General features: G+C 43.4%; 1 protein-coding gene across 1 annotated transcript in view; it reads right to left on the bottom strand.

The window, feature by feature from the left end:
* LOC129818253 (BMP/retinoic acid-inducible neural-specific protein 1-like) overlaps positions 1 to 24455 on the bottom strand; it is a 162447-nt gene that overhangs the window by 22202 nt on the left and 115790 nt on the right. The window contains exon 8 of the mRNA XM_055874010.1: positions 2255 to 2491. Coding sequence (XP_055729985.1) covers positions 2255 to 2491 — 237 coding nt within the window. The remainder of the gene's footprint in view (positions 1 to 2254; positions 2492 to 24455) is intronic.

Genomic DNA, 24455 nt, shown 5'->3' on the forward strand with positions numbered 1-24455 from the left:
TTCTGGACAAAGGACTCCTTGTACAAGATTCTGATGGAAGCTCAGCAAAAGTAAGAACCATTTATGATGTTATTTCGTATTTCTGTGGAAAATGTTTAGTCCTATTTTCCTTCCTTTTTGCGGGCGCTGTCTCGCTATAACGTAAGCTGTTTGTTATGGTAAAGTTATTTTTAAAAATCTAACATGGCGAATGCATTAAGAACTAGTGTTATGGCTGTCGCTTTCCTCATCCTCGGATGAGGTGAGGAGAGAAGGATCTTCTGACCAAAATGCGGGTTCAGGGAAATATGCCATCTTTATTATATATTTGACAGCCACGAAACAAAACAAAACACTTTCAAAACTTACACAAAATAACAAAACGTAACGAACGGAACCTGAACATAAACTTACATCGACAAACGTAAACTCACGAACAGGAACGTTACATCGAAACGTACGAACAGCCAAACAGCCCCGATAGTGAATAACCTCGAACACAACGAAGACATCACAGGAGACAATCACCCACAAACAAACAGTGAGAATGCCCTACCTAAATATGACTCTTAATTAGAGGCAAACGCAAACCACCTGCCTCTAATCAAGAGCCATACCAGGCAAACCAAAACCAACATAGAAACAGATAACATAGACTGCCCACCCAAAACACATGCCCTGACCATAAACACATAAAAACAACATAAAACAGGTCAGGACTGTTACAACTAGTGTATCTTTCATTTGCTGTCCAACATGTATTTTTTAGTAAAGTTTATGATGAGTTCTTCGATTAGATTAGGTGACTGTCCAAAATATCTCCGGAGAATTTTGTGCATTTTGGCTTCGTACTCACAATGTAAAACCAAGATTTGTACCTCTAAATATGCACATTTTCGAACAAAACATATATGTATTGTGTAACATGATGTTATAAGACTGTCATCTGATGAAGTTGGTCAAGGTTAGTGATTAATTTTATATCTTTTGCTGGTTTTTGCGAATGCTATCTTTGCGGTGAATGAATGCAGTTGTGTGTTTGGCTATTGTGGTAAGCTAATATAATGCTATATTGTGTTTTCGCTGTAAAACACTTTAAAAAATCTGAAATATTGGCTGAATTCACAAGATGTTTATCTTTCATTTGCTGTACACCATGTATTTTTCATAAATGTTTTATGATGAGTATTTGGGTATTTCACATTGCTCTCTGTAATTATTCTGGCTGCTTTGGTGATATTTTTGATGGTAGCTGCAATGTAAAACTCTGATTTATACCTCAAATATGCACATTTTCGGACAAAACATAGATTTATTGTATAACTTGTTATAAGACTGTCATCTGATGAAGTTGTTTCTTGGTTAGTGACTAATTATATCTCTATTTGGTCGGTTTTGTGATAGCTACCTATGCGGTAAAAAAATTGTGAAAATATGCGGTTGAGTCTTTTGTTATTGTGGTTAGCTAATAGAAATACATATTGTGTTTTCGCTGTAAAACATTTTAAAAATGGGAAATGATGGCTGGATTCACAATATGTTTATCTTTCATTTGCTGTATTGGACTTGTGATTTCATGAAAATTATGTTATATGATATCCCTGTGGCGTTAGACTAGGCTATGCTAGTCAGCTTTTTTGATGGGGGGGATCCCGGATCCGGGTTTGTGACTCTGTCACGTTCCTGACCTGTTTTCCTTTTTCTTGTATTTATTTAGTTGGTCAGGGCGTGAGTTGGGTGGGTTTGTCTATGTTTGATTTTCTATGTTGGGATGTTTGTGTTCGGCCGGGTATGATTCTCAATCAGAGACAGCTGTCAATCGTTGTCCCTGATTGAGAATCATACTTAGGCAGCCTGTGTTTCACGTGTGTTTTGTGGTTGTTTGTTTCCGTGTCTGTGTTTGTTGCACCACACGGGACTGTATCGGTTTATGCACTTCGTATATTTGTTTTTTTAAGTCAGTTTCAGTTTCGTTATAATAAATCATTATGAACCCCAACCACTCTGCGTATTGGTCCGATCCGTCTCGCCTCTCCTCGTCCGAGGAGGAGGAAGAATATGACAATAGCCGTTACAGACTCGTTAGAGGATAACAAAATAATTAAGCATAATGTTAATAATCTGTTATAGGTACTCAACAGTAACTTCGATTACCACACCCATATTGTTTGTGGACGAAGACACATGGCTGAACAAAACTATAGTAGACTGTACAGTAGACTAATAAGACTTACAGTAAACTAGAATTTGCTATCAAATATCCGTCCCTGCTTACCTGAGTTCTCAAAGTCCTTGTAAGAGGTTGCCCATGACTCCGCCTGTCCCAGCAGGGTGTTCTCCATTATCTGGATGTCGGTGATGGGACAGTTGCATTGTGGGTACTCATCAGAACACATGCAGATACACTGGCTGTTCCGGCAGACGTACTCCCCCTCCCCGTTACACATGATGTAGCTCAGAGCTGACTGGACAAACTTCTCCTGGAGGTACTCTGGAAAGATGACCTGGAGACCTGGAACACAAAGGGAAATGGTTCATAAGAAATACGTCTAAAACACAGTTATGCTGTTTTGAAAAAGGGATGTTGGTATGAAATTGCATTTGAACTGAAAGTTTAACCTGTACATCTGTATCAGTGTAGATATGTTGAGATACAGGTTTAAAATCTATATTCAGTATCAGTCAAAAGTTTGGACACACCTACTCATACAAGGGTCTTTCTTTATTTTAAATTTTTCTACATTGTAGAATAATAGTGAAGACATCAAAACTAGGAAAGAACACATATAGAATCATGTAGTAACCAAAAACGTGTTAAATAAATCAAAATATATTTGAGATTCTTCAAAGTAGCCACCCTTTGCCTTGATGACAACTTTGCAGTCTTGCCATTCTCTCAACCAGCTTCAGAAGGCATACTTTTCCAACAGTTTTGAAGGAGTTCCCACACATGCTGAGCACTTGTTGGCTGCTTTTCCTTCACTCTATGGTCCAACTCATCCCAAACCATCTCAATTGGGTTGAGATCTGGTGATTGTGGAGGCCAGGTCATCTCATGCAGCACTCCATCACTCTCCTTCTTGGTCAAACAGCCCTTACACAGCCTGGAGGTGTGTTGGGTCATTGTCCGGTTGAAAACAAATGATAGTCCCACTAAGCACAAACCAGGTGAGATGATATATTGCTGCAGAATGCTGTGTTAGCCATGCTGGTTAAGTGTGCCTTGAATTCTAAATAAATCACAGACAGTGTCACCAGCAAAGCACCCCCACACCATCACATCATCTCCTCCATGCTTCATAGTGGGAACCACACAAATCAAATCAAAGTTTATTTGTCACGTGCGCCGAATACAACAGGTGTAGACCTTACACTGAAATGCTTACTTACAGGCTCTAACCAATAGTGCAAAAAAGGTATTAGGTGAACAATAGGTAAGTAAAGAAATAAAAACAACAGTAAAAAGACAGTGAAAAATAACAGTAGTGAGGCTATATACAGTAGCGAGGCTACATACAGATACCGGTTAGTCGGGCTGATTGAGGTAGTACGTACATGTAGATATGGTTAAAGTGACTATGCATATATGATGAACAGAGAGTAGTAGTAGCGTAAAAGAGGGGTTGGCGGGTGGCGGGTGGTGGGTGGCGGGACACAATGCAGATAGCCCGGGTAGCCAATGTGCGGGAGCACTGGTTGGTCGGACCAATTAAGGTAGTATGTACATGAATGTATTGTTAAAGTGACTATGCATATATGATAAACAGGGAGTAGCAGTAGCGTAAAAGAGGGGTTGGGGGGGGCACACAAGGCAAGTAGTCAGGGTAGCCATTTGATTACCTGTTCAGGAATCTTATGGCTTGGGGGTAAAAACTGTTTGTCCTAGACTTGGCACTCCGGTACCGCTTACCATGCGGTAGTAGAGAGAACAGTCTATGACTGGGGTCTTTGACAATTTTTAGGGCCTTCCTCTGACACCGCCTGGTGTAGAGGTCCTGGATGGCAGGCAGCTTAGCCCCAGTGATGTACTGGGCCGTACACACTACCCACTGTAGTGCCTTGCGGTCGGAGGCAGAGCAATTGCCGTACCAGGCAGTGATGCAACCAGTCAGGATGCTCTTGATGTTGCAGCTGTAGAACCTTTTGAGGATCTGAGAACCCATGCCAAATCTTTTTAGTTTCCTGACGGGGAATAGGCTTTGTCGTGCCCTCTTCATGACTGTCTTGGTGTGTTTGGACCATTCTAGTTTGTTGTTGATGTGGACACCAAGGAACTTGAAGCTCTCAACCTGCTCCACTAGAGCCCCGACGATGAGAATGGAGGTGTGCTTGGTCCTCCTGTTCCTGTAGTCCACAATCATCTCCTTAGTCTTGATCACGTTGAGGGATAGGTTGTTATTCTGGCACCACATGGCCAGGTCTCTGACCTCCTCCCTATAGGCTGTCTCATCGTTATCGGTGATCAGGCCTAACACTGTTGTGTCGTCTGCAAACTTAATGACGGTGTTGGAGTCGTGCCTGGCCGCGGAGATCACATGCGGAGATCATCCGTTCACATACTCTGCGTTTTACAAAGACACAACAGTTGGAACCAAAAATCTCCAATTTGGACTCATCAGACCAAAGGACAGATTTCCACTGGTCTAATGTCTCTTGCTCATGTTTCTTGGCCCAAGCAAGTCTCTTCTTCTTGTTGGTGTCCTTTAGTAGTGGTGTCTTGGCAACAATTCAACCACGAAGGCCTGATTCACACAGTCTCCTCTGAACAGTTGATGTTGAGATGTGTCTGTTATTTGAGCTCTGTGAAGCATTTATTTGGGCTGAAAAATGAGGGGCAGTTAATTGCCGCTTTCTGAGGCTGGTAACTAATGAACTTATCCTCTGCAGCAGAGGTAACTCTGGGTCTTCCTTTCCTGCGGCGGTCCTCATGAGAGCCAGTTTCATCACAGCGCTTGATGGTTTTTGCGACTGCACTTGAATAAACTTTTAAAGTTCTTCACATTTTCTTAAAATAATGATGGACTGTCGTTTCTCTTTGCTTATTTGAGCTGTTCTTGCCATAATATGTGACCCGTTTCAGGAAACTACGCATAAGTCGCGGGTCACTACTTCACAGGAGAGCCGCTTGAACGTAAACCTTTTTTTTTCTCATCAAAATGTTTTTATTTTTTGGCAGAAATTCCTTCTTGAACTTTCATGTACCTTATCATACTTTTTGTGTGTCTATACCTTAAAACCAATACAGTATGCCTCAATGTCACTGATGGGGTTTTCAGGTTACAGTTTGGCATGACAGATTCTGTAGATGAACGCATATTGATGAAGTTGGTGTAAAAGTTTGCCCTTGTTTGACTTTGAGCTGACTTTCTCTGGAGGGCTATTCATGATGTGACAAAATGGAACAGTGATTGATGCCTGCTGTCTTGTTGTGTCTTGGTTTATTTAACACAGCAGTCATGTATTACCTGCGTGCGTGTGTGTGTGTGTGTGTGTGTGTGTGTGTGTGTGTGTGTGTGTGTGTGTGTGTGTGTGTGTGTGTGTGTGTGTGTGTGTGTGTGTGTGTGTGTGTGTGTGTGTGTGTGTGTGTGTGTAAACAGTTTGGCAACACACTGAATGGATAATTGCCTCTCTTATGTTAGCGGTGACCTAGCCTTAGTCATCTGGAAGATGGTTGGACTGAAAGTACCTCTTTACACTGAAAATACAAGCCACTGTATTATAAAATAACTTAATAGATTTTTCGTCCTCAAATAAAATTGCATCTTGTCAAGGCAATATATTCATAATAGCTTTTACTTTAGTGCAAACAGCGCATCTGAAAATAATGTGTTGTTATTGTGCTAATGAGTGATTGAACTAATTATGTTTCCATACTTGGATTATGTGTGAATTGCACTGTTGGAGCAAGAAACAAGCATTTTGCTTCACCTTGAGAGCTTCAAGTTCTTTAGTGTCCACATCACCAACAAACTATCATGGTCCACACACTAAGAAAGTCTTGAAGAGGGCACGACAAAGTCTATTCTCCCTCAGGAGACTGAAATGATTTGGCATGGGTTCTCAGATCCTTAAAAGGTTCTACAGCTGCACCACCGAAAGCATCCTGACTGGTTGTATCACTGCCTGGTATGGCAACTGCTCGGCCTCCGACCGCGGCAAAGTACATCACTCGGGCCAAGCTTCCTGCCATCCAGGACCTCTATACCAGGCAGTGTCAGAGGAAGGCCCTAAAAATTGTCTAAGACTCCAGCCATCCTAGTCAAAGACTGTTATCTCTGCTAACGCACGGCAAGCAGTACCGGAGTGCCAAGTCAAGGTCCAAAAGGCTTCTTAACAGCTTCTACCCCTAAGACATAAGACTCCTGAACAGCTAATCAAAGGGCTATCCAGACCATTATTTTACACTGCTGCTACTCTCTGTTCATCTGTGCATAGTCACTTTAACTCTACCTACCTGTACATATTACCTCAATTACCTCGACTAACCAGTGCCCCCGCACATTGACTCTGTACCGGTACCCCCTGTATATAGCCTCGCTATTATTATTTTACTGCTGCTGTTTAATTATTTGTTACTTTTATCTATTTTTTTTACTTATCACTTTTTTTCTTAAAGCTTCTTAAAGCATTGTTGGTTAAGGGCTTGTAAGTAAGCATTTCACTGTATGGTCTACACCTGTTGTATTCAGCATTTCACTGTACGGTCTACACCTGTTGTATTCAGCATTTCACTGTACGGTCTACACCTGTTGTATTCAGCATTTCACTGTACGGTCTACACCTGTTGTATTCAGCATTTCACTGTATGGTCTACACCTGTTGTATTCAGCATTTCACTGTACGGTCTACACCTGTTGTATTCAGCATTTCACTGTACGGTCTACACCTGTTGTATTCAGCATTTCACTGTACGGTCTACACCTGTTGTATTCAGCATTTCACTGTACGGTCTACACCTGTTGTATTCAGCATTTCACTGTACGGTCTACACCTGTCGTATTCAGCATTTCACTGTACGGTCTACACCTGTCGTATTCGGCGCATGTGACAAATAACATTTATTTTAGGACCTGCGGTAACGCCTGCAAATATGTGTACGCGACCAATAAACTTTAATTTGATTGATTTACTTGCGTTTTACCCAAATATGAAAACTGGGCTTTAAAATCAACAAAAAGACACATTATGAAATAAAATGCAAATATGTTTTTTATTTTGTCCAGTGCAGCCATCTATTTTTATACATTCTTGTATCTAACAATATCTTGACAGCAAATAAACAGTTGGAGAATGAATATGAGTATGCCGTTCATTAAATCCACGAAAGAAAAGCTCAACTCAAAACTGGTGGGTGGCTTCAAAGTAAATGAAGGTCTTTAGATCATACATTAAGCTTAATCACACAGCGCCATTTATCAAAGTTCATAATTTGCTAATAAATATTGTAAAGAATTAAACCTACCTGTGGTTAGCTTTCCTTATAATACTAAGTAATACCTTTCCTTTCGTGTAACTTGACTAAGCAATGAAACCATGTCCATCTCTAGGTAAGGTTAAAACAGTACAATGCAACCTTCCTCTATGAGAGAAAAGAAAGATTGATAAGTGCACACTGTTGAATGCTCCCGTAGTTGTATTGAGTGCAACGTTTCGACACGAGGTCTATGTCTGTAGTGTATAGGCATACACAGATTTCTATGAGGTCATGTTGTATCTTGCTACTCCGCTCTGTGTCTCAGTATTCTCACAACATTTAATCCCAACGTGTAACTTTGCTTTGTATTCCCTCTGTGACAGAATACTCCATTCACCACTGTCGTCCTCATCAGTCCCAGTGCCGATCAGGGGTGGATGAGAAAGGAAGAGAGGGATGGATGGATCATATCTGACCACAAAGAGTTGGATTGCAAAGGACTCTTTTTCCATCAGGCCTGTCTGCGGCCCCCGGAGCCAATATTCATTTAGCTTGATGTATTCCTGAGCCCTAAAATGTAATGTGATTTGTGGGGGAATCCAGATGGCGAGTTCACGGATCGACGCCGCTCGCTGACAGAGGCAGTGCCAGCGGCCGAGTGCAAAATAACACAGAGTTTTTCAACCCCCTTATTCTCCCTCCTAGCACCAGGGCCACTCATTCTCCTTTAGATATTACAGAATCACTGACCAGACTGCAGGACTCACACAGACACTGCTCAGCCAGTCAGAGGACTCTCTCTCTTTCTGCCTCTCTTCATTATTTTTTCTGTCTCTCTCTGACTCACTCTCACTGCTTCATTCTCTCTAGCACACCACTCTCTCTGTCCCACATCCATTTCTCTCTCTCTCCCCACTTCTTATTCCCCATCTCTCACTCTTATTCAGTCATAACCGCCCCATCTTAAGGTCTCCTCTACTTCAAAACAAAAAGAAAAAAAATCTGTGTAATAAAATGAGTCTATAAAAATATCTTGCACTTTAGGTAAAACAACTTATTTTTATGCTAAAATGATGCCACCCTCAAACACTTAGTCTCCTTTCAGTATAATAGCTAAATGAGTGCTGGATATTGTTTCGGTAGCATCGCAAACCATCAGAAGCCAGAGAGGCAGCACATCAAGGAGTTTAACTAAAGATTTACTTAATAAAATGGATGCAAATATCAGAATTATTTTGCCACTGTTTGATAACCTCTAACGTCATGCTCCGTCAGTGCACATAATTCACAGTAAGCCCTCTGACTCTCTCTGCCACTAAATAAATAGGACCTTGAATACCAGCTAATCTGATTGCATCATAGGCTAAGGTATTTCCCTCACATATAACGTACATACATTGTGGCAGGACTCAGGCTTCCGTGAATGCTAAAAAGTGGCCCATGAATGCAGAAAAGTGTCCTGTGCCCGTGACTTTGCTGTCTCGCTCTTTCTCCCAGAGTTTTTGGTATGTTGATGGATGAGCTAGTGCGGGCGGCGGTCAAGCGTTCACGACTCCTCGCTAACACTCGCTGCTCGTTGTGATGCCCCGCTCCGCCTCATAAGATACAGTTTCATCAAAGATTAATAGACCATTGTGTGGCCACAAATTCGCAAAATAATCATTATTTAATCCACCGGTGCAATAAAGTGCATTACTTTGAATGGGGCATTAAATTACACCGGCTCATTTTAGTACCGCATAAAACATGAAAACCCCTAAACTGGAAATCCACCTCTTTTTACTCATCGTAGGCTCGCCCATGTCCCTTGTAATCAAAGGGGCCGCATGGTGGTGTTAAGACCGTAACTGTTAATTCTCTGCTTTGTGCTCCCGCTTTGTTCAGATCAACCTCGGACTCCTCTACAGTGTAGCTAATGTCGCTAGTCATCTCCATTTTTCCGTATACAGTTTTTTACGTTCTGGCTAGCTTAGTGTGTCTGTTCAAACTATGCCTTGACAGAAAACTGTATTGATTGTAAAAATCTAAATTTCTTAGAAATGAAATTTTTACGGTTCTGGCTGTGCCTTACTTAGAATTGTTTTTATGTCTGTTCTGGGCAAATTATCCGCAGTGTTGTCAAACAGGACTGCTGGTGCAGTAGATTATTTTGTAAGAGACCGACAAGCTCATTTAAGAATTAATAAATAGGAATAATGTTCTGTATATTGCCCTTGATCTTCCAACACTTAAATTAAATCACTGGTTTCATTTTGAGAAAATCGCACAAATGCATGATGTATTACCTACCTCATCTCTCAAGTAGACAACTGGATTTCATAACATTTTTATGAATACTGGAACACATTATGCAAATACCTAGACTAGTAAAAACAATAGAGCACTGCCGGAGCGTATCTGGAGAAATGCATCCATACAACTGTAGTTTACGTTGAATGCACGCCACAATAATGTTTGGGTTGCATTTAGTAGCAGGATTGTGGTGGCCCAGGCCAATATTCTGTGAAACAACAACATCGCTCTATATACTGTACAAGTATATACAGAGGAACCTAATAATTATTGTGTTTCCTCAAAGAATAATGAGAGGCTATCGTAATTTCTGTAAAAACAGAAAATTACATATATAAATTGCCCTGGCATTCAGGCCGACTACCGCCTTCTCATAAAGGGCAAGGCAGAAATTGCACGTTGCAGCATTTGGTTGATTGAACCAGGTGGGGAGTACAAGATGAGCTGTCCATGGTGTTGAAATATTTCCAATGGTGCTGAACACTGGACACAGAGACACAGAGAGATGAGGTGAGTCAGGGCAATACTAAAGCGTTGATAACTTGTTTTCTTCTACAGTTCCAACACAGCATCACAACCACAGCAGGGACAATAATGTTATTGATTTATTAACAGTAGTACTTTTACACGATTTTGTAATAGCAGTGCCTGCAGACAATCGCAAATATATAGTGCTTTTTGTATTGCTGTTATCAAATGAATGTCCTTACACAATCTGTAACTATCTGATAGTAATCACTCAGAGCTCTAGTCATTAACTGTGCAAAGATATGTTTTCACACAGTGAAATTGGAAATGTTTGTTTTTTGTACACTCTTAGAAAAAAAGGGTTCAAAAAGGGTTCTGCGGCTGTCCCAATAGGAGAACACTTTTTGGATCAAGATAGAACCCTATTTGGATCCAGGTAGAACCCTTTTTGGTTGCATGTAGAACCTTCCGTAGAAATAGTTCTACATGGAACCCAAAATGGTTCTACCTGGATCCAAAAAGGGTTCTACCTGGAACCAAAAAGGCTTCTAGAAAGAAACTTTTTTTCGAAGACAGTATTGTGAGAGAGCACAAGCTGCTCAGTCACGTGCACCAGTAGAATTTAACGCCTTCAGCCATGTGTTCCTGTGCACAGAAGCGCGAGCAGGAACTCGGCTGGTGGGATCGTCTGCTGATATCACACACACACTTTATGGGTTCAGCCACAAAGCACATGTTCGACATGAATCCTGGAGGGGCCTAGACAGAAAGGTGTGACACCGATGTGTGCAAGCTTTAACACTTCCATCTCGGCTGTAAACAGCTACAACTACTTGCTAATAAAAATCTAATGTCACATGGAAGAAGGGAGTTTGAAAGAGAAGGATTTTGATCAAAATGATTAGTATACACTATATATACACTGCTCAAAAAAATAAAGGGAACACTTAAACAACACAATGTAACTCCAAGTCAATCCCACTTCTGTGAAATCAAACTGTCCACTTAGGAAGCAACACTGATTGACAATAAAATTGCACATGCTGTTGTGCAAATGGAATAGACAAAAGGTGGAAATTATAGTCAATTAGCAAGACACCCCCAATAAAAGAGTGATTCTGCAGGTGGTGACCACAGACCACTTCTCAGTTCCTATGCTTCCTGGCTGATGTTTTGGTCACTTTTGAATGCAGGCGGTGCTCTCACTCTAGTGGTAGCATGAGACGGAGTATACAACCCACACAAGTGGCTCAGGTAGTGCAGCTCATCTAGGATGGCACATCAATGCGAGCTGTGGCAAGAAGGTTTGCTGTGTCTGTCAGCGTAGTGTCCAGAGCATGGAGGCGCTACAAGGAGACAGGCCAGTACATCAGGAGACGTGATGGAGGCCGTAGGAGGGCAACAACCCAGCAGCAGGAACGCTACCTCTGCCTTTGAGCAAGGAGGTGCACTGCCAGAGCCCTGCAAAATGACCTCCAGCAGGCCACAAATGTGCATGTTCCCTTTATTTTTTTGAGCAGTGTATATATATATATATATATATATATATATATATATATATATATATATATTTTACTCTCTTTCTATATATATATATATATATATATATATATATATATTACTCTCTTTCTATATATATATATATATATATATATATATATATATATATATATATATATATATATATATATATATATATATATATTTAAAGTATGTAAACACCACTTCAAATGAGTGGATTTGGCTATTCCTGTCACGGTTCATGAATCCACTGCCTCCCTCTCTCTCTCTCTTTCTCTTTTTCTTTTTCTCTCTCTCTCTCTCTCTCTCTCGTGTTTGTGTGGGCGTGGTTCCCAATCTCGGCCTGATTGTCTGCGCCAGCTGGAATCACTTATCTTCTCTTTATATGTTCTGTAACCAGTGTTTCTTGTTGTCAGATCATTGTTACTTCCCTGAGGTTGTGTCGTGTGTCTGGGCTCTTTCTCTCGGCGCCCTTGTGTGGATTATCTTCTGGGCTCCTTCCTACCCATCCGGACACATCCCCCTGGATTTCTCAGCACGCTATCATCGGTATATGCTCCATAGTTCCTGGGTCGGATTCCGTCTGAGTACAGTCTGTCTGTCCTGTTGCTGCTGTAAACTGTATTTCATTAAACCATCGTTGCTTGCATCTTGCATCCGCCTCTGTGTTGTCACAGAATGATCTGAACCGATCATGGATGCAGCGAGTTCAACGAGTCTGACCGAATTCATTTCCCGCAGTATCACGAGAATGGATCAACAAGAGGAGAACATCTCCAGCACAGGTCGGGCAGTACAAGCCCTTGTGACGCAGGTATCCCAGCTGACCCAACAATTACAACATCTGAGGGGTCTCGCTGCGCCACCTACACCGGCAGTTCAACCCGTCCCGCCAGAGCCGGATTCCCAGCTAGAGCCACGGCTACCGACACCAGAGGGTTATTCAGGTGATCCTGACTATTGCAGAGCTTTTCTTACGAGATGTTCCATGCATTTCTCATTGCAGCCACGGACCTTCAACCGTGAACAGTCTAAGGTAGCATTCGTACTCACACTGCTATCAGGCAAAGCGGCTCTTTGGGGAACGGCGGTGTGGGCGAACCAGGACCCATGCTGCACCTCTTTTCAGACACTCTCCGAGGAGATGAGAAGGGTCTTCGATCGGGCCGTGGCGGGTAGGGAGGCGGCCCGACTACTCGCTGACCTTCGCCAAGGAGACTGTTCAGTATCGGAATACTCCATCCAATTCCGCACTCTGGCCGCAGAGTGTCAGTGGAACGAGGAGGCGCAGTGGGACATGTTCCTGCATGGGCTGGGGGACCGGATCCAGAAGGAGATCTATGTTCTGGACCTTCCCAGGAGTTTAAATGGACTAGTGGAACTAGCCTTGAGGGTCGACGCTCGTCTGAGTCGTATTGGCCGCCGAGCATGCCCTAACAGACCGTATAACGACGCGGAGGGCTGGCATGCCTGCGGCGGGAACACGGCCAGTTCAGCCTCCGCTCACGAACCCATGCAGCTGGGGAGAGCTCGCCTCTCCCGGGAAGAGAGGGAGAGGCGGAGATCCCAAGGACTCTGTATCTACTGTGGTAGAGCAGGCCACTTTATCCACTCCTGCCCGGTAAAAGATCAGGCCCGGTAGTAAGTATGAGGCTACTATCGGGTGGTGTCACCACAGAGAAGACCTCATCATCTACTCTCCTCCCGGTAAGACTAAGATGGGCCACCCACACGCACGACACCCAAGCCTTACTGGACTCAGGAGCAGAGGGTAATTTTATGGACTTCAAGCTCGCTCACAAACTCCAGATTCCTATCACCTCACTCACGCACAAGATATCTGTCAACGCTCTCAATGGTCAAGAACTCCCCAACATTTCTCACACCACTGAACCTATCACACTCATCACTTCTGGCAATCACACTGAGACACTATCATTTCTACTCATGGACTCACCCCTTGCACCATTAGTTCTCGGCCACCCTTGGCTCACCCAACACAACCCCAGAGTTGACTGGGGTCAGAACTCTATATCCATGTGGAGTAACAAGTGTCTTGAGTCCTGTTTAGTGTCTGCTTGTTCATCTGTGTCTGATTCTGTGTTTCTAGAGGAGGCAGTGGATTTGTCTAACGTGCCCGTTGAATACCTCGACCTGAAGGAGGTGTTCAGCAAGTCCCGTGCTGCTTCTCTTCCTCCGCATCGTCCCTATGACTGTGCAATAGAATTATTGCCAGGTGAGTCTCCGCCTAAAGGCAAGTTATATTCACTCTCTGTTCCTGAGAGGGAGGCTATGGAGAGATACATCTCTGATTCTCTGGCCTCTGGATTCATTCGTCCTTCCTCTTCTTCAGCGGGGCGGGGTTCTTCTTTGTGGGGAAGAAGGACGGATCTCTGCGTCCTTGCATTGATTACCGTGGGTTGAATAACATCACAGTGAAGAATACCTATCCCTTACCGTTGATGTCCTCAGCCTTTGAAAGGTTACAGGGAGCATCCGTGTTCACTAAGTTGGATTTACGTAATGCATATCATTTGGTTCGCATAAGGAGGGGGGATGAATGGAAGACCGCGTTTAACACCCCCAGAGGGCACTTCGAATATTTGGTCATGCCTTTTGGGCTATCCAACTCCCCAGCGGTTTTCCAGGCACTCGTCAATGACGTGCTGAGAGATATGATTGATCAGTTCATATATGTTTACCTGGATGACATACTGATTTTTTCTTCTTCTCTCCAGGAACACGTTCAGCACGTCAGACGAGTGCTTCAGAGGTTGTTGGAGAATGAACTTTTTGTCAAGGCGGAGAAATGCATTTTTCATGCACAATCCGTTCCATTCCTAGGTTACATCGTCTCGACTGAAGGTATTCACATGGATCCTGACAAGGTTAAGGCTGTGGTGGATTGGCCAAGCCCAGATTCCCGTAAGGCTCTACAGAGGTTTCTGGGATTCGCCAATTTCTACCGGCGTTTCGTTCGCAACTTTAGCCAGATAGTCGCTTCTCTTACCGCCTTAACCTCCCCCAGAGTGACGTTCAGGTGGTCCGATACAGCCGAGGCTGCATTCGCCAAACTCAAGAGTCGCTTTGTTTCGGCCCCATCCTCATAGCTCCCGATCCCTCGCGTCAGTTCGTGGTGGAGGTGGACGCTTCAGAGGTGGGGGTAGGTGCGGTACTTTCCCAACGTTCCTCTTCTGACGACAAGATGCACCCTTGCGCGTTCCTGTCCCATCGGTTATCACCTGCGGAACGCAACTACGACATTGGCAACAGAGAGTTGTTGGCAGTGAAGTTAGCACTGGAGGAGTGGCGCCATTGGTTAGAGGGTTCGGGGGTACCTTTTATAGTTTGGACCGATCAGAAGAATTTGGAATATATCAGAACCGCCAAGCGACTCAACTCCAGGCAGGCGCGGTGGGCACTCTTTTTCGGACGTTTTGACTTCTCTCTCTCGTATCGCCCGGGTTCCAAGAATGTCAAACCCGATTCCCTTTCTCGCATTTTTGACCATTCCGAACGCCCATCCACTCCCGAGTGCATCCTACCCGGGACCCTAGTGGTCTCCACACTCACATGGGAGGTTGAATCGAGGGTCAAAACGGCCTTAGAAGGGGTAAAGCCTCCGCCCGGTTGCCCGCCTAATCGGTTGTTTGTGCCGGAGGGGTGTCGGTCCGATGTTATTCGGTGGGGGCATTGTTCCAACGTAGCGTGTCATCCAGGAGTCAGCCGCACTAGCTTTTTGGTTAAGCAACGCTTTTGGTGGCCACTGATGGCTCGTGACATTCACAGTTTTGTCTTGGCTTGCTCGGTTTGTGCCACTGGGAAGACTTCTAATCGACCTCCAGATGGGTTACTCCAACCGCTGTCGGTCCCTTCGAGACCCTGGTCCCACATCGCGCTAGATTTTGTTACCGCCCTCCCGCCCTCCCAGGGCAAGACGGTTGTTTTGACCGTGGTGGACCGGTTCTCGAGGGCGGCTCATTTTATTCCCTTGCCTAAATTACCATCTGCCAAGGAGACAGCGGTAACTGTCGTGGATCACGTCTTTCGCTTACATGGCCTGCCGATGGACGTAGTTTCTGACAGGGGGCCCCAATTTGTGTCCAAGTTTTGGCAAGAGTTTTGTAGGTTACTGGGAGCGAGTGTCAGTCTGTCTTCAGGGTTTCATCCCCAGAGCAACGGTCAAACGGAGAGGGCCAACCAAGATTTGGAGAGAGTGTTGCGATGTTTGGTTTCTAAGAATCCCTCTTCCTGGAGTCAACAACTCTCTATGGTTGAGTACGCTCACAATTCGTTGCCAGTGGCAGCCACGGGTCTCTCTCCGTTTGAGTGTAGTTTAGGTTACCAGCCACCTATCTTTCCCAGTGCGGAGTTCGAGGTCACTGTGCCCTCCGCTCACGCTTTCATCCAGAGGTGCCGTCACGCATGGAGCAGAGCCCGTGAGACTCTTCTCCGGGTGGGTGCGCGCACCAAGGCTAAGGCCGATCGCCGCCGGTCGAAGCCTCCGGTATATGTCGTTGGCCAAGGAGTGTGGCTTTCTACTAAGAACATTCCACTCCGATCCGTTTCGAACAAGCTTGCCCCCAAATTTATCGGCCCGTTTAAAGTCACCAGGATCATTAGTCCGGTGGCGGTCCGGCTCAAGCTTCCTCCGGCGTATAGGAGAATTCATCCTACCTTTCATGTGTCTAAAATAAAACCTGTGTTTCAGGCACGCATTAACCCGCCGGTCCCGGTTCCCCCGCCGCCACGACTTGTTGATGGGGAACCCACCTTTTCTGTCAATCGTATTTTGGACTCTAGAAGGAGGAGACGCGGAATCCAGTACCTGGTGGACTGGGAGGGTTACGGTCCGGAGGAGAGAAGTTGGGTACCTGCTAGGGACATTCTGGATCACTCCCTTATCGATGATTTCAATCGACAGGTATATTCGCCTGGGAACGCCAAGAGGCGTTCCTAGGGGGGGGTATTGTCACGGTTCATGAATCCACTGCCTCTCTCTCTCTCTCTCTTTCTCTTTTTCTTTTTCTCTCTCTCTCTCCCGTGTTTGTGTGGGCGTGGTTCCCAATCTCGGCCTGATTGTCTGCGCCAGCTGGAATCACTTATCTTCTCTTTATATGTTCTGTAACCAGTGTTTCTTGTTGTCAGATCATTGTTACTTCCCTGAGGTTGTGTCGTGTGTCTGGGCTCTTTCTCTCGGCGCCCTTGTGTGGATTATCTTCTGGGCTCCTTCGTACCCATCCGGACACATTCCCCTGGATTTCTCAGCACGCTATCATCGGTATATGCGCCATAGTTCCTGGGTCGGATTCCGTCTGAGTACAGTCTGTCTGTCCTGTTGCTGCTGTAAACTGTATTTCATTAAACCATCGTTGCTTGCATCTTGCATCCGCCTCTGTGTTGTCACAATTCCAGCCACACCCATTGCTGACAGGTGTATAAAATCGAGGACACAGACATGCAATCTCCATAGACAAACATTGGCAGTACAATGGCCTTACTGAAGAGCTCAGTGACTTTCAACATGGCACCATCATAGGATGCCACCTTTCCAACAAGTCAGTTTGTCAAATTTCTGCACCGAAAGCTGCCCCAGTCAACTGTAAGCATTGTTATTGTGAAGTGGAAACATCTAGGAGCAACAACGGTTCAGCTGCAAAGTGGTAGGCCACACAAGCTCACAGAATGTGACTGCCAAATGCTGAAGCACGTAGCGCGTAAAAATGTTCTGTCCTCAGATGCAAGAATCCCTACCGAGTTCCAAACTGCCTCTGGAAGCAATGTCAGCACAATAACTGTTCGCCGGGAGCTTCATGAAATGGGTTTCCTTTGCCAAACAGCCTCACACGAGCCTAAGACCACCATACGCAATGCCATAGGTCGTCGGGAGTGGTGTAAAGCATGTCGCCTTTGGACTTTGGAGCAGTGGAAACGTGTTCTCTGGAGTGATGAATCACGCTTCACCATCTGGCAGTCCGACAGATAAATCTGGGTTTGGCGTATGCCAGGAGGACGCTACCTACCACAATACATAGTGCCAACTGTTAGGTTTGGTGGAGGAGGAATAATGTTCTGGGGCTGTTTTCATGGTTCGGGCTAGGCCCATTATTTCCAGTGAAGGGACATCTTAACACTACAGGATACAATGACATTCTAGACGATTCTGTGCTTCCAACTTTGTGGAAACAGTTTAGGGAAGGCACTTTCCTGTTTCAGCATGACAATGCCCCGGACACAAAGCGACGTCTATACAGAAATGGTTTGTCGAGATCGGTTGAAGAACTTGACTGGCCTGCACAGAGCCGCGACCTCAACCCCATTGAATACCTTTGGGATGAATTGGAACTCTGACTGCGAGCCAGTTCTAATCACCCAAAATCACTGCCCGACCTGACTAATGCTCTTGCTGCTGAATGGAAGCAATCCCCCACAGCAATGTTCCAACATCTAGTAGAAAGCCTTCCAAGAAGAGTGGAGGCTGATAAAGCAGCAAAGGGGGGACCAACTCCTTATAAATGCCCATGATTTTGGAATGAGATGTTTGACAAGCAGGTGTCCACATACATTTGATAATTTAGTGTATTAACGTCCTGCTTCTTTCATTCAGGTAATTTATGCACTTTTTCTTATTATACACATAAACGATGCAGTTGCCAAAACCAACATACTATTTAAAATCCAAACATAAATACATGGCAGGGTTTCAAAGCTCAAATCAATACACAATCTAGAGCTATGTTGAGGCTGCTTGTGCTGCAGAAAGTCATAAACATCAACCCTTTTTAGAGGCACTTAAAACTCCATGGACGACAAAGTGGCCATAAAAAGGTGAGGCCTAGGTAATATTAAGCTGTCAAAAATGAGAACCCTTAAATCAGAAAAACTAAATCCCAATCGATGGGAGACCAGAATGTGTGAGTCCACGGCTGGGAGGAGAAAGGAGCAGCTTGAATGGCAGCCCAACATGGGTCCTGCTGTCTGCTGACACAGATGGGCCTAAAGCTGCCTAAGATAAAAGAAATAGCTGATTTATGGTCCTGCCGACCCAAGTGGAAACTCACTCTTGAATGACCACCTCCAATTGAGAGTTGACCAAGAGGTCAGTGTGGAGAGATTTCATCAGGTAGCAGGGCTCTATGAGGCTCCATGGCGGTGTAGAGAGATGGAATAAAGGGAGCAGCTATCCATCTTCAATATTATCCAATATTATTGGTTATCTGGGCCGAGCAAGTGTAGTTTTATAAAGAAAATAATTCCTCAGATCAAGATGCATCTGCAATACCAAGAGGCAGCTCAATACGGTGCAGTTTTAACCATTAGTATGATGGACTGCATCCTCTCAAAATTGTATTACGATTTTATCAGTTGCACGATTTGTCCTATTATCTTGTGTGTGTGTGTACATGTGTGTGCATGTGTGAAAATATATAGATAAAAGAGATACAGAAAGGGAGAAAAGAGAAAGAAGGGCCGAGAGATTAAAGAGAAAGGCAAAAAGGAGAGAATGTGTGTATTTCGATGCCTATCACATGCACGGGAACAACATTTATTCCTTCTTCTATTTGCACCAATGATTTCATAAAATAAAATATAATTGCTAATGTAATTTAGTCTGACAAGTCTGTCATCAAACACGTTTTAATTGGTTGGTTGGTATGTTTGTTTGTTTGTTTCCTAAATGTTTACAACTGCTTCCAAAAAGGACAGGAATCAAGCAGCACAGCGATGAGCATCTAATCCATCACTCTCCAGATGAATCGCCTACAGGCCTGTTTAATTGATTTTCACTTCACCGCTTTGAAAACTGTTGGCTCAGGCTATTCTAACATATTCATAAATCTTCCCAGATGGGCTCCATGGCTCCTGGAAGGAGGAGAGAAAAAAAAGCAAATTACTTTGTTTGCAGCTAATTTATGGCGCCCATACCGGGGGTGATGTGGTCTGGGAGATGGTTCGGGGAGTGAGTAGGAGGCAGGATCCCTCTGTAGTCCTCAACCAGCTCTGCATGCACCAAGATTCATGGGACATGCAGGCATATCCCATGATTAAGTGACAAAAGACTGGCCAGTTTAACTACAACAAGTTACAGTGGAACTGACACTGTTTTAACTTTGCAGATATAAAACAAACAGACAATCATAATATCATTGTTTGCTGCCTGAAGCCATTAGGGTGATGCACTCTTAGTTTCACTCACTCAATATTTTTTGACGAATACGGGCGAAAGGCTGGCATCTGAACACAGTCAAAGCAGCATGGACATTGATCATAAGTCATAATGTGGTTAATAGACTATCTATTTATGTAGTTATTTAGCAATCTAGAAACACGGAACCTTGTTGTAGCTAGCTGCTTGGAGGATGTAAGTCATCGATTGGACGAGTGGGTAAGTGGCAGACTTTCCCCCCCAAAAGGTTTTTATCAGCTTTAGTGGCTACAGCTAAGTTTCCAGAGTTATTTGGTTAGCTAGCTAACAAGAAACTCACTTCTGAACTAGAACGACTGTTATCCACAGTTAGCATATACCTTAGCATCAATGGCAGGCATTCAAGCAAGCTGGTACATCCCATTCAGTTGTCAAAAATGGGACATACAGTAAGCAGCAGTTATTGGAACAGGGTCTGCAACAGAATGAGCGAGCTGGATACTATACCCCATCGGCTCAGTGCAACTACACGTTTACAGAGTTTACCCAAAAATACTGTTTTTCCCTTTTGTCTGTAGTTAACCCTCACTAGATTTTAGCTCATCTGGCAATGCCTAAAATCACACTGTTGCAGCTACCTGTAAACACACAGCTGTATCACAACCGGCCGTGATTGGGAGTCCCATAGGGCGGCGCACAATTGGCCCAGCATCATCCGGGTTTGGCCGGTGTAGGCCGTCATTGTAAATAAGAATTTGTTCTTAAATTACTTGCTTAGTTAAATAAAGTTTACACAGTGAATGGCATATCCTCGTATGGCAATGGCTTATTTGCATATATTGATGCAGCCAAATACTATTGGTACCCTTGCAGTTTTCTTAAATATTTTTTGATTTATCCTAAAATAAGTTGAAATAAAAAATGAAAAATAAGTGTTTGTTTCTCCACAAATTATTGAATTTTCAACATTGCAGAACCAAATTTAGTTAGAAAATAAAGACAAGTGGCATGGACAAAAGTATTGGCACCCTGGAGCTAGTACTTCGTTGCACAGCCTTTGGCCCAAAAAACGGCCCATTTTTTTGTTTGTTGTAGCCATCAATGAGCTTGCTGCACTGTTTTACTGAAAACTTGGCCCACTCTTCAGCAGCAAACTGCGATCTTCAGCAGCAAACTGCTCTAATTCTTCAATGTTTGAAGGATGCCCACTGCCAACTTGTTTTCTGTGGCCACTCCAGAACAGTCCAGTTTTTCCTTCTTCAACCTTTCCAGGGTGCTTTTGATGTATGTTTGGGTTTTTGTTCTTCTGGAAGATCCACAACCTTCAAAAGATACATAGATTTTGTTATAGGCCCCTGGGTACCAGAGGCAGCAAAGCAACCCCGCAGCATTATCATTTACATTTACATTTACGTCATTTAGCAGACACTCTTATCCAGAGCGACTTACAGTAGTAGTGAGTGGATACATTTATATACTAGTCCCCCGTGGGAAATGAACCCACAACCCTGGCACTGCAAGTGCCATGCTCTACCAACTGAGCTACACGGGACTATCATACCTCCCCCATATTTGATTGTAGGGAGGGGTTCTCTTCTTTGAATGCTTAATTTGGTAATTGGTAAACATAGGAAGACCCCACCCATTGCTGAAGGAGACACAAGAAAGCCTGAATGAACTTCTCAAACACACCCACCTAAACAAAGCAAATCCTGGGGAAAATGTTCTCTAAACCAATTAAACAAAATTAGAACTATTTGGCAATACAGATCAGCCCTATGTTAACTGATGACCAAATAAAGCATCCAATGAAAATAATACCCTCCCTAAAATAAAATATGTCGGAGGTTTGGTAATGCTGTAGGGTTGCTTTGCTGCCTCTGGTACTAGGGGCCTTGAACGTACGCAAGGTATCATGAAATCAATAGATTATAAAGTGTTTTGAAGTCAAACCAAAAAACTGGTTCTCCGTTGAAGGTTGTGGGTCTTCCAGCAGGAAAATCACCCCAATCACACAAAAAAAGCACCCCAGAATGGTTCAAGAAGAGACGTTGAAATCTTTTGCAGTGGCCAGCGAAGAGTCCAGATTTGAATCACATCCAAAATCTATAGCGAAAGCTGGAAACAGCAGTTGGAGCAGGGCATCTCCTCAAACATTGAAGAATTAGAGCAGTTCGCTGCTGAAAAGTGGGCCAAATTGCCAGTAGAAAGGTGCAGCAAGTTCATTGATGACTACAAGAAGCATTTTCTGCAGTTATCATTGCCAAATAATGTGTAACCAAGTACTAGCTCCAGGGTGACAATCATTTTGTCCATACCATTTGTATTTATTTTCTAAATTATAGTTCCTCAAAGTAGTGTGTCGGCAAACAAACTAATATCCGGGGTTACTCGGGTTGGTGCGTTAAAGGGTTAAAGAGAAGACAAAAATACATGTATGAGGATTGGAAGGAAAGTGTGTTTATTCACTAATTCTAAAAGATCTTTACAAGAAAAAGTTAGCGTGCTATGGAAGTGGCAGACCAGACTGGATAAAGAGTATACTCTATTTAATCAGTTAGATTTGGCACAATAAAAAGGGAAAGTTTTGGGCATAATCACAATAGTGTGATTAAAAGTACATTACTTTGGAATAAAGACATGAGGTTGGATTGAAGTAAGGATGATTAGTCATGATACCATTGAGTTGTCCTCAAACAGATTTTTTTTTTACATGTAATTAAGTATGCATGAATATGTGCTATAAACGTACAGGCCACACTACTAAATCTACGCATAATAAAGATTGTGCAATGCCTCATTATTCTACGACAGACAATACAGGTATTTACATCATTAGGCGCTGGGCTGAGATAATATTGCTGTTAGGATCCCTGGAGGATCCCAACAATCGACCCAAAACAGAGACATGGATATGTACTCTGACCATGATCAGTACTGACCTCCTGGGTCACCAGAAACAGTGACCACAAATAACAAACTCAGATGACATTTTATGGTAAGACGGTCAATAATGATATAAGCAAAGCTCCAAGGTTCTCCTTAAGCACAGATCTAGGAACAGTTAACCTCAGCCCAACCCCTATAAGGAGAGGAAAAAAACTGATTTTAAATCAGGGTTTGGAGGCAACCTCCACTTTCACCAAGTCAAGTAGATTGATAACAATTTTCCTCAAATGCCATTGACCTGGGGCTTTGCATGGTCCAGCAAATCTTAAAGTCAGTCACACAAGAGGTCTAATGCAAAAATCTTGAATTCTGAGTGCTGGGGGGATTGGGGGGAGAGAAGGCATCACTCAGTTTGCCTGTGGGGAAAGAAAAAACAAGGTTGGTTGCTTTGATCTGCACCTCCCTTGATGTCAGATTTTTCCATCAAAATCTAAGTGGAAACAAAGGGAATTTCCTAGCATTGTGAGCTAGCCGATTGTTATATCACCTGCAGGGTTGGGTAGTAAAATGATTACATGTCATCAGTTAAGTGTAATCTTATTACAAAAAAAGTCACATGATCAGTTATGTTACCAGCAAAAATTAGATGATTACTTATTGGATTACTTTTAAATTCAGAAAGGATGTTTGCGGAAAAAATACTTTATGATACCTTTCTGTTTTCTCAATAAAATTAAATTCAGCATTGAAAAGAGGTTAAAACCTGTTGAGGCTAGGGGGTGCTGTTGTCACTATTTATGTAAATCGTGTAATTTTTTAAACGGCTTCCTACTAAAGTTTTGATCGTACAATATGCATATTATTATTATTATTGGATAGAAAACAGTCTCTAGTTTCTATAGCCGTTGAAATTTTGTCTCTGAGTGGAACAGAACTCATTCTACAGCAATTTCCCTGACATGGAGTCAGATTTCACACATTTTGGCCCCTGATCTGGAGTCAGTTAAAAGGCCACTGTTATTGCTATGAGTATACAGACACTGCTTACGTCTTCCCCTGGATGCCTTTACGTGATGACGATTTGAATGGTATCGATTGCCCAATCACAGCCAAAAACACGTGTAGGTAGGAACTCTTTTCCAGCTGCGTCAGGCGCGCGGAGGACACCGACCTGCACTTTTTCCAAGCACTAGTGAAGCCAGTTATATTTCTCCGGTCATGTTTCTACTCGTTATAGGAGTTAAAAACATCATAAGGTAGTTAATTTAAACCGTTTTATAGCAATTTATTTCCGTTTAGTGCGATTTTGGGACATTTATTTCTGAGACACTGTGAATCTCTGGGCACGGTTCCAGTTCATGCCGAACGCAATGGGCATTTATACATGGCAAGAGGACAGCTTTCGACCAAAAGACGATTAGACCCAAGAAAGGATTCTTTGCCCAAGATTCTGATGGAAGAACAGCTCAAAGTAGGAACAATTTATTATGATAAATCGTGTTTCTGTCGAGAAATGTTAATCGCTTAGGACGCCATCTTGTTTGACGTAGCTTTGCTTGGCGCAAACTGTATTGAAAAGTAAGGATAATTTAAAAACTGTAAATCAGCGATTGTATTAAGAATTAAATTGTCTATCAATCGCTGTCCACCCTATATTTTTTAGTCACGTTCATGAGTATTTATGTATACGACTAGATCACTGTCTAATATGGCGCACGACATTGTCTGACCAGCTGGGCAACTTTT

The sequence above is a fragment of the Salvelinus fontinalis genome, chromosome 21, assembly GCF_029448725.1.
Source record: "Salvelinus fontinalis isolate EN_2023a chromosome 21, ASM2944872v1, whole genome shotgun sequence".
In the NCBI taxonomy this organism is placed as follows: domain Eukaryota; kingdom Metazoa; phylum Chordata; class Actinopteri; order Salmoniformes; family Salmonidae; genus Salvelinus; species Salvelinus fontinalis.